This window comes from Callospermophilus lateralis, chromosome 1 (genome assembly GCF_048772815.1).
Source record: "Callospermophilus lateralis isolate mCalLat2 chromosome 1, mCalLat2.hap1, whole genome shotgun sequence".
NCBI classification, from domain to species: Eukaryota; Metazoa; Chordata; class Mammalia; order Rodentia; family Sciuridae; genus Callospermophilus; species Callospermophilus lateralis.
The window spans coordinates 213405766-213416143 of NC_135305.1; the positions used below are offsets into that span (position 1 = coordinate 213405766).

The following is a 10378-nucleotide window of genomic DNA, read 5'->3' on the forward strand; positions in this document are numbered from 1 at the left end:
AACATTTTACCTAAATGGTGGTTATTACCAGGACATTTAAAAGTGAAGCACAAAGTCATTCCAAAGACACCTGAGAACAGGAAGGCTCTGACCAGGTGCAGGAGAGTCCCCAGGTCCACTCAGCTTTGGGAACTGAATTAGGTTTGCTGACTGAGATTTCCAACTGGTGGTGGCAACAAAAGGGAACTAGTGTCACTAAGGAACCCCAGTGTGACCCACAGCAGAGGAGGGGCCACCAAGCCAATGCCTCCTAGAGCACTGGGTCCACGTCCCAGGCAGCCAGGGTCCTGAGGTGGCCGTGACTTCCTCTAGCTGTCCTACTCCCCTGGGGACATTTACTTTACATGGAACCAGAAAACCACACGGGGACTCCAGGATTTCTCCTCCAGGGACTTTCTGAGGAGCCAGAGATGCAGTCGGTTCTCTCTGGGCTGTTCCTGTCCTTGTACCTGGTGACCATCTTTGGCCACCTGCTCATCATCCTGGCCATCATCTCAGACGCCCACCTGCACACACCCATGTACTTCTTCCTCTTCAACCTGTCCTTTTCTGACATCTGCTTTACCTCCACCACCATCCCCAAGATGCTGGTGAACATCCAGACACAGAGCAAGGCCATTACCTACGCAGGCTGCATCACCCAGATGTACTTCTTCACTGTTTTTGGACTGCTGGACAATTTACTTCTTACTGTGATGGCCTATGACCGCTTCGTGGCCATCTGCCGGCCCCTGCACTACACGGTCCTCATGAGCCCCAAGCTCTGTGCTCAGCTGCTTCTCCTGAGCTGGCTCATCAGTGTGCTGGGAGCCCTTCCTGAGAGCGTGAGTGTACTGAGGCTCTCCTTCTGCACAGACGTGGAAATCCCACACTATTTCTGTGAATTCCCTGAGGTCCTCAAGCTTGCCTGCTCCGATACTTTCATCAATAATGTCATATTGTACTTAGTGACAGGCATCATGGGGTTTTTCCCTCTTGCTGGGATCATTTTCTCTTATTCTAAAATTGTGGCTTCTGTCCTGCGGATATCCACAGTGGGAGGCAAGTACAAGGCCTTTTCCACCTGTGGTTCTCACCTCTCAGTTGTCTCCCTGTTCTATGGAACCTGCCTGGGGGTCTACCTCAGCTCCACAGGGTCACGCACCTCCTGGACAGGGGTGTTGGCGTCCATCCTGTACACCCTGGTCACCCCCATGATGAACCCCTTCATCTACAGCCTGAGGAACAGGGACATGAAGAGGGCCCTGGGAACATTTCTGTGCAGCTCCTTGTCCTCCAGCAGACAGGAATACTGACCCTGTGCCTGCACAAATGTGGTGAAGAGTGACGGAACAGGGTGCTTCACAGTGTGGACGCTGCCTCTCCTGGCTGGGCTCCAGTGCAGGTGCTTTGCTTTTTGTGCTTCTTGGTCATATTCACGGATTTTATGAAAAAGGGTGTCTATAAGTCTGTTGCCAATTTTGTATTTTTTTCTTCCTTTCAATCTGTAGAAGCAATTACTTGTTGGTTTGACTGTTATTGTTGTTATTTTCTTTTGTTTTTGTTTGAGACAGGATGTCTCTGGGTTGCCCAGACTGGCCTTAAACTCACGATTCCCCTGCCTCTGCCTCCCAAGGAACTGGGATGACAGGTGTGCACACCATGCACAGCTGCAGTTAACGTGCTCTCAGATTTGTGTGTGTGTGTGTGTGTGTGTGTGTATGTGTGTGAGTGTGTGTGTGTGTGTGGTGTCTTTTTCTAACCTGGGGCCTTCCTTTTCCAGTATGTTCATGGCTCACCTGTACATTTTCAATGAAATCCAATGTTGCTCCAATTTTAAACTTACTTTTTCATACTTTAGATCACAATTTCGAATCACAAGAACTATTTGAGCTCAGGAGGTGATAGACATGGACCCCAACTGTGGGGAGCCCCTCTGAATGCCTTGCACCTTCCATCCTGAAGTGACAGGCTCTGACCCATCACTACATTTCCTGGTGACTTGGGCATTGTCCCAGTTCAGGAAGTTGAGGGCCTGTCTTCAGATGTAGGTGATGCCCCTTGGGTTGAATCACACCCACCTGTCCCTTGTAACCCTGCCCCTTCTGGCCTTTTTGGTATAGAACTTTCTAAGAACAAGGGTCCCTCCAATACAATCCCACTTCTGAATGTGCTCGCTCTCTCTCATTTGTGACTTTCTCTTGCTCTCCCATTGGGAAGCCTGAGGCCAAGAGTGGAGAATATGTGGGTGTGATGACTAATTGTAAAATTTGTAACCAGTTCTCTGTGGTGCAGAATCAGAGAGGAAAACAGTTTATATTCCTGGTGACATCAAAAGTTTATTGACTAGGGGCAGGCGTCATGGCTCAGTGGTAGGTCGCATGCCTAGCACGTGTGGGGCACTGGCTCAAGCCCCAGCACCACTTTAAAAAACCACATAAACAAAATAAAGGTATTGTGTCCAACTAGAACTAAAAATCTCTTCTTAAAAAAAAAAGCGTATGAATTATACTTTACGGATTTGAACCAGAAATAGTAAGATGCAATGGGGAAATAATTTGATGTGCCAAGAAACATCAGTTTTATACATTTTCCCAAGAGTGGAACATGTTAAAATAGCATTAAAGACTCTGAAAACCCTTACTGTGCCTACTTGGAGCCTTCATGAGTGGTTCAAGATGATGTCCATGAGTCTAACACAGGTGGTGGACAAAGGCTCTGAGCTGCCTGCCTGGGTCCTAGGACGCTGTCCCCCACACCACCACCTCTGTCTCCCAGGAGCTGCTCAATGCTGTACTCCCTGTGCCAGGAAACCCTTGTGACATCACAGTGACCTGGGCCAATGAGGAACAAGGTGATAGTCACAATGACTGCTATCCCTGGAGCATCTGATCTGGGCAGGTCATTTCCTGTGAGCTATAACCTACAGCTTAGTTCACACAGAAACACCATAAAGAAGGGGGAATGACCCAGTTTGTAAATAAGGAGCCAAGGTCAGTAGGTTGGACTTCCTGTCATGAGGGAAACATTCAGGATGCAAATGTCAAATTGTTTAGGCAGAAGCTGAGCTCAACAGGGTCCACATCTGACCACCTAAATTCAGAACTGAGGTAGTGGAGACGTTCACGGTGGAGACAGCCTCAGAACACCTGCACCTAACCCTGACGCTGGACCACAGCCTCAGTGCTCAATAATGGAACCACCATGTGACCCCGCAGTCCCACCACTGGAAAAGGTCACCCAAAGGAAGTGAAGGTGGCATCTCAGAGACTTCTGCACTTCCATATCTCTGCAGCATTGACCAGAGTAGGCAGATATGGAATCCACTTAGGTGTCTATCCATGGATGGATGGATACAGAGAACGTCATAAGTATACTCAGGGGAGTATGGTTCAAGTACAAAAATGGAAGAACTTCTGTCAATTGTGAAAGCACAGATGGAAATTCTAGTTTACAGGGAAGTGAAAGTGAGTCAGCAAGACAAATGCTGCATGATCTCACTCACATGTGTAATCATAAAATGTTAATTCATAGAAATAAAAAAGTGAAATGGTGGTCACCCGGGACTGATGTGGTTGTGGGGTTGTGGGGAGAGTTGTTGGTCAAAGGATCTGGGGTTCAGCTAGACAGGAGGAAGAGTTCAGAAGACCTACAACCTGGTGACCATAGTTAGCAACAGAATCATTAACAGTGGTGAGTGGACATTGAGTGTCTCAGCACAGAAATAATAACCACATGAAGTGATGCTCATGATGATTAGCTGAAGCAGTCACTCCACAGTGCATGTGTTCTTAAAACATTCTGTTATAGGCCATTATCACAATTTTTCTGTGTAGTATCAAAAAACAAGAGAGTTCACCAGCCAGGACTGGCAGACTCAATGCCAACTGGGAGCTCTTACAAAACCACAACCTCTGGCCACACCAACCTGCCCCATCACAACCTGCATTTCAACCAGATTCATATTCTCACTGAAGTTGGAAAGATTCTGGTGTGGAAAAGTGTTTCTCAAACTCTCCACTCTCAACCTGTTTCTCTGAACTATTGCCTTTTGCCCTTTGGTTGGTTCTGTTTTCATGAGCAGCAATCACCCTCTGCCCTTTTGTAGAACGCACTCTATTGCATTCAAGTGAACATCTCCCGTGTCCTTCTCATGAGCACATGTTTCATACACAGGAGTTTCATTACATCTGCAGAGATGTCCTCTCTGCACAGTTGGAATAGGCACCTGGCCTCATGGGATTCCTGCTGGGAATAGGTGGGAAGATGCAGGTGACATTCCTGGTGGGAACTCATGAAGGGAGCGGTGGTGATGCTCTAACCTTGGTGGTTACACTCCTTCGCTCCTGCCACTATGTCCACTTTCCTAAGCACATTTGTACACACTTATGCTTTTACAGGATGAAATTGTACCTTTGGACTCCACTTCTTTCACTGCTCCTAAAAACGAATGTTTTTATCATTTTATATCCGGGTGTTTTATATTCTCAAATTACTCATGATGACGGAATTAAATAATTATTGTTTTAGTTCTTTGATAAAAAATTTATTCTATTTTTTAATTAATTTCTTTAAAAATAAATGACAGTAGAATGCATTACAATTTTATTACATGTATACAGCACAATTTTTCATATCTCTGGGAAATTTTATTTTAGATTTTCAATCAATTTTGTTTAAAGATACTGTTTTGAAAAGATGTGTTGATCTGGGTAGAAATCTATATTTCTTTAATTTTTCTCTATATAAATGCCAACCTTTGAAAACACAAAATAAACAGAACATGGAGAATCTCTTCTTGTTTGGACCTTACATTATAATGGAAAATGTAGAATACACAAAAATAAATGCATGTATGTTATGATGTCCCTAGGGAAAAATCCTCTGTAGAAAGATGACAGAATGTCAAAATAGGTTCAGGATTTTATGGAGATCAGTCTAGATCAGGGGCACTTCAGCTCATATATTCCAAGTTGGGAATGATCCTTTTAACACATCATTGAACTCATTTTTGCAATTCTTTTGTTGCAGAATCTAAGCTTCAGTGTTCATCAAGGATATGGGGCTGTAATGTTTCCTCTTGTATGGTGCTTGTCTGCTGAACTGAAACTTTGATAATACAGATCCCTGGTCCTAACTAACAGGGAGAAACGAGGAGGCACCCACTCTGGTCCACAGGATACCTTTGACATCAGAACAATGCGTGATTATGCATCCATGAGATACCTCAAGTTGTCAGACCCATAGATACACAGAATAGAACAGTGGTGTCAGGGCCTGGAGTAGGGGACATGTGGGCTGTGTGTCCATGGTGTAAAGTTAAAGTTGTACATGGGATTGATATCCAGACACCTGCTGTACAACATAGAACCAGCACAATGATTGTAATGGTATAATATCATAGAGGAGAAAATTCACTGTTGGTGTGGACCTTAGGGTAAGAGGTCCTGCCAAAGGGAAAAAAACACAAAATAAGAAGCACAAGGGATCTGAGGACACTTGTGGAGGAGATGGGCACATCTATGACATTGAAGTGGTAAAGGGACAGCCAGGGTCACGTGTGTCTGAATTTATCTTCTCATCCACATAAAGTATGCGCAGCTGCTCAGGGGTCAGCCACCTCAGGAAAGCTGCCTCCAGCAACAGTCACAAGAGGGCAGGGGAACAAAGGCCCCTCCTGAGGATCTCAGCATCTCCACAGCAGCCAGGAGGCAGCTCCCCCCTCAGCATTCGCAGACGGGGCCTCCTGTGCACCCACCAGCTCACGCTTGCTGCCCCCGGGGCTCCTTTGAAACTTGGATGTGCCAGGCCAGCGCCATCCTCAGGACCCTGCCCTGTCGCCCCTCCCACCAGGTGCAGGCCTATGCAGACCACCTGAGGGACCCTCCTCTCCTGCAGGCCTCTGCTCAAGGGTCACCTTTTGCCGCAGTCTGACTGGGCACAAAATCACGAGCCACTCACAGCTTTGTAGGTTCAAACAGCAATTCTTTATTCCCGAACTCACACCGGCCCGTCTACAAACACGTTCTGGGGAAAAACACGTTCTCTCCCAAGTTCCACGTTCTGGATCTCAAATACTCTCTGAATCCCAGGAGAACTCAACGGGAACTACAGGAGCGGGCACGCCTGAGGCAGCAGGATATGCCCTATTCCCAGCAGGGTACACCTTAAACCTGGAACCGCCCTGAACCCAAGGAGAGCCCTAAACCCTGATCCGTCCTAAACCCGGATCCGCCCTGGTCCTTGAGCAAGGTCACCTTACATGCAATGTCACTGCAAAATGTCCAAGGCAAGTCCTATTTCCACGAGTCCTTCCTCTAAGCAACATGGGGTACGCTGGCAAGGAAATTGTCATACCTACTTGGCTAATGGCTCTCAGCAACCTTTCACCTCTCCTACTGGACCCCCAAAGGACAAGCACCTCCATCTTCTTCCCTTCTGACCTCTCCATGTCTGATTCATAGTGGTTATACCATCTGACATATTATGAGAATTTTTTTTATTTTTCACTGTTACATCCATTTACGCATATGCAAGGCATCATCACTCCAAAAGGGATCATCACTTTATGGAGAAAACATTGGAAATCCTCAGCTAGAGCTGTTATTTTTAACAGCTGTCTTTGTACGTTCTTTCTCCATGATGGGATCTTAAGGACTTTTGTTTTTGAGCATGCTGTGCCCATGGCCAAGCCAGTGCCTTGAACAGGATCAGAACTCAAGGCCCTTCCCCAAGGACATGGAAGAATTGCTCATTGAAACTGAAGAATACACAAAATCATGACAAAAAAAGGTAGCGAAGCTACCTTTTTCCTAATTCCAAATTAGGAATGAATCAACTAATTAGAGAAGGAGTCTCCTAAACAGGAATGAAATTGGGGTCACCCCAAAGGGGGCTAGGTGCAAAAACTACTCATGTGTTATTTTTTCTCTTCACAGTACATGGAACCAAAAAATTTCACAAAAATACAGAATTTCTTCTGCTGGGATTTTCAGAGGATCCAGATTTGCTGCCCCTCGTCTTTGGGCTTTTCCTGTCCGTGTACCTGGTCACTGTGCTGGGGAACCTGCTCACCATCTCAGACTCCCACTTGCATATGCCCATGTACTTCTTCCTCTCCAACCTGTCCTTTGTGGACATCTGCTTCACCTCCACCACCATCCCCAAGATGCTGGCGAACATCCAGACACAGAGCAAGGCCATTACCTATGCAGGATGCATCACCCAGATGAGCTTTTTTAAATTATTTATGAGGTTGGAAAACTTCTTCCTGGCCATGATGACCTATGACGACTTTGTGGCCATCTGTCACCCCCTGCACTACTCTGTCATCAGGAACCCCAGGTTCTATGGATATCTGGTTTGGGTGTCCTGGATCATGAGTTTTCTTCATTCCCTGTTACAAAGTTGAATGGCATTGCGACGGTCCTTCTGCACAGATTTGGAGATACCACTTCTTTTTTGTGAAACTAATCAGTTGGTTTATCTTGCCTGTTCTGACACTTTTTTAAATAATATAGTGCTGTAATTGTAGCCGACTGCTCCAAGTGGTCCCCTGGCTGACATCCTTCCCTTTTACTCCAAGATCGTGTCCTCCATCCGTGCAGTATCATCAGCTCAGGGCAAGTACAGACCTTTCTCCACCTGTGCATCTCACCTCTTCGTGGTCTCCTTGTTCTATTGCACACTCCTGGGAGTGTACCTTAGTTCTTCCATTGCCCAAAATGCACACTCAAGTTCAACAGCCTCAGTGATGTACAATGTGGTCACCCCCATGCTGAACCCCTTCATCTACAGCCTGAGGAACAAGGACATCAAGAGTGCTCTGAGATGACTCTGTGAGGAAGAAAAAATTCAAAGGCCCATTTTCCTGACTCTTAAATATGGCTTTTGATCACAGAGCTCAAGACTTAGAGCAAAAAATAAATTATAATATTTTGATCTGAGAGAGAGAGAAGTATGACTTGTTCCTTCTACTTGTTTTCTGGAGTTTCTCTTCCTTTAATTTCAACTTCCCTGTGAAAATAATAAAGGTCACCCTGCTAAGCTCTCTGCTCCGAGATCTGAGCAGTCTTCCTCTCTATCATCTGCATACTCTCTCAAAGTAATTTTCAGTCCTGGGTTAGAGATATTGGAACTTCACTTTCATCTCACAGGATGACATGCATTTCTGAAAACCATTTCTTCTCCCATAATGGTTCATTTCTTTTATTGAAATTAAAACACACAGTCGTGCATGGTACTCCTGTGGGGGAATGCATTTGACAGTTAAGATGGCCTGTGTAATAATCCTATACTGGAGGGAGTCCCACCAAATGGCTTTGCCCTGTGGGTCCCTCATGCCTCCATGCGTCCCCATCTCAGCTGCTCTTCCTGATGAGGCCAATTCTAACAGACCAGTGACCTTCATGGCTGAGCTTTGGCTTTTCTTCTCACCATTGGGATTCTTTTCTCTTGCCCAGCTTGGTGTCCACAGTCTCTACCATAATCACTGACAAATACATGTATTTTCAAATACATGTCTCCACTTGAAGTCTAGATGGAAAGAAAAACTTAAAATGAAAGTTTCGTTACTTAGGCCTCAGAATCAGAGAAGACTTTAAATATGATGATAAAAAATGTCTACATTACACATATTGCTATGTAAATGTGCCTTTTCATCTTGCAAATACAATCACTGAGGTGTGGAAGGTTGGTGTTCTTGTGTTGGGGGGATTTGCTCATTGACATTGGTCAGCATTTTGTAGGTTGCACTATTGAGTCACTGATATGCTTGAAAATGTCCAGTGCTGCCTAGAAATATTAATCCTTCCATTATTCTAAGTGAAATATTCCTCCCCTTTCTGAATTTTGCCAAAGCACTAGAAGGGAACTGAATGAGCAATACCTATATCCTCCATTATGTGTTTCCTTCAGTCTCAGAATGACTTCAGTACTCAAAATCAAAGGATGTCTCACAATGGAGATGAATTTCCTACCCATCATGTGATTTCTGGCCACAGACTCTCCTGTGAACATGCATATTCTTTTCCTGAGCCAGACTCAGAAAACCCCCAACAGATAGTCCCATTGGGTATTAAAAACCTTATTAAACCATTTGCATTGAGGACTGCTTGTTCTGCAGCAATAGCTAGACCTTGCAATAACTAAGGGAACAGAGCTGACGGTAATTGTAATAAAGTGCCAGTGCGCGCGTGCACACACACACACACACACACACACACACATACACACACTCACTAATATAGTTCTCACCTTGACTACTTGCTTGAGTGGAGGGCCCAGCAAACTTCTGTGAAGGGGCAGATAGACAATGTCTTAGGCTTCACAGGCCACATGGTCTCTCACAGAGATTCAGCTCTGCCATGAGGGTGGCAGCCATCATAGATAACAAAGGAGCGGGTGTGGCTGTCTCCAACGAAACTTTACTTATGGAGACCAAAATTTGAATCTGATGCAAAACCACAGTGAGATGCACTTCACAGCCCAGAATGAACATAGAGAGGCAAAGAGTGCAGAATCCCCCTTGAGGTGGAACCCAGAACTCCTGGTGTCTGGGGAGCAGAGAGGAGACTAATGGTTACCAGGGCTGGACAGGGAAGAGGAAGGGTAGTAGAGGTTGTCAACAGGCATAAAGTCACAGTCAGGAGGAATGCGTTCCGATGTTCTGTTGCATACTAGAGTGACTAAAGCTAATCAGAATGTATTTTTTTTTAACTAGAAGAGAAAATTTTGGGTGATCTCAACATGAAGAAATGATATGGATACATATCATACATTTAGGATACACAGATTGGCAATGGCCCTGAAATGATCATTACACATTATTGACAATCCTGTCATGAATAAGTAATATAAAAGTAACATTTCTTAAAAAAGAAAATAATAATAATGGTGAGGATGGGAAGAATCTGGAATCCTCATGCACTACTCCTGGGAATGGAAAATGGTCCAGCCAGTGTGGAAAACAGTTGGGCAGTTCCTCAGAAGGTTAAACATAGAATTATCACATCACCCAGCATCTTGACCCAATCCATGTGCACCCCAAAGAATGGAAAACTGGGGCTCAAATGAATGCCTACACACCAATGTTCATAGCACCTATTTAATGCTGAGTTGCAGAGGCTGGTTTTAAACTTGCAATCCTCCTGCCTCAGCCTCCTGAGCCACTGGGACAAAGAGAAATTTATATGTTATTTACTGAAAAAGAAAAATGAATGGCAAATAAATACCCAGCAATCAAGGAAACTGAAATTAATTTTTAAAAGAGAGCTAATATTTCAAGCATTAGTTCAGGAAAATCTGCCAAATTGATTATTATGAATAGTTGTTAGACCAGCAGTGAAATGGATATTCTTAAATGTTAGATTGTGGAGTCAATTTACATAGACGCTTTATT

At 44.8% G+C, this 10378-nt stretch overlaps 1 protein-coding gene and 1 pseudogene across 1 annotated transcript; both read left to right on the top strand.

Moving 5' to 3' along the window:
• Nucleotides 1-344: 344 nt before the first annotated feature.
• LOC143400342 (olfactory receptor 7C1-like) lies at nt 345-1295 on the top strand. Its single transcript, XM_076857613.1, has one exon. It carries the CDS (start codon nt 345-347, stop codon nt 1293-1295), a length of 951 nt encoding a protein of 316 aa, XP_076713728.1.
• A 5625-nt stretch (nt 1296-6920) lies between these two features.
• Nucleotides 6921-7813, top strand: LOC143411687 (olfactory receptor 7A17-like; annotated as a pseudogene).
• Nucleotides 7814-10378: the final 2565 nt, after the last annotated feature.

Excerpts from the sequence above, each read along its gene's own strand:
- LOC143400342 (XM_076857613.1), top strand. The coding sequence starts at position 345 with ATGGAACCAGAAAACCACACGGGGACTCCAGGATTTCTCCTCCAGGGA.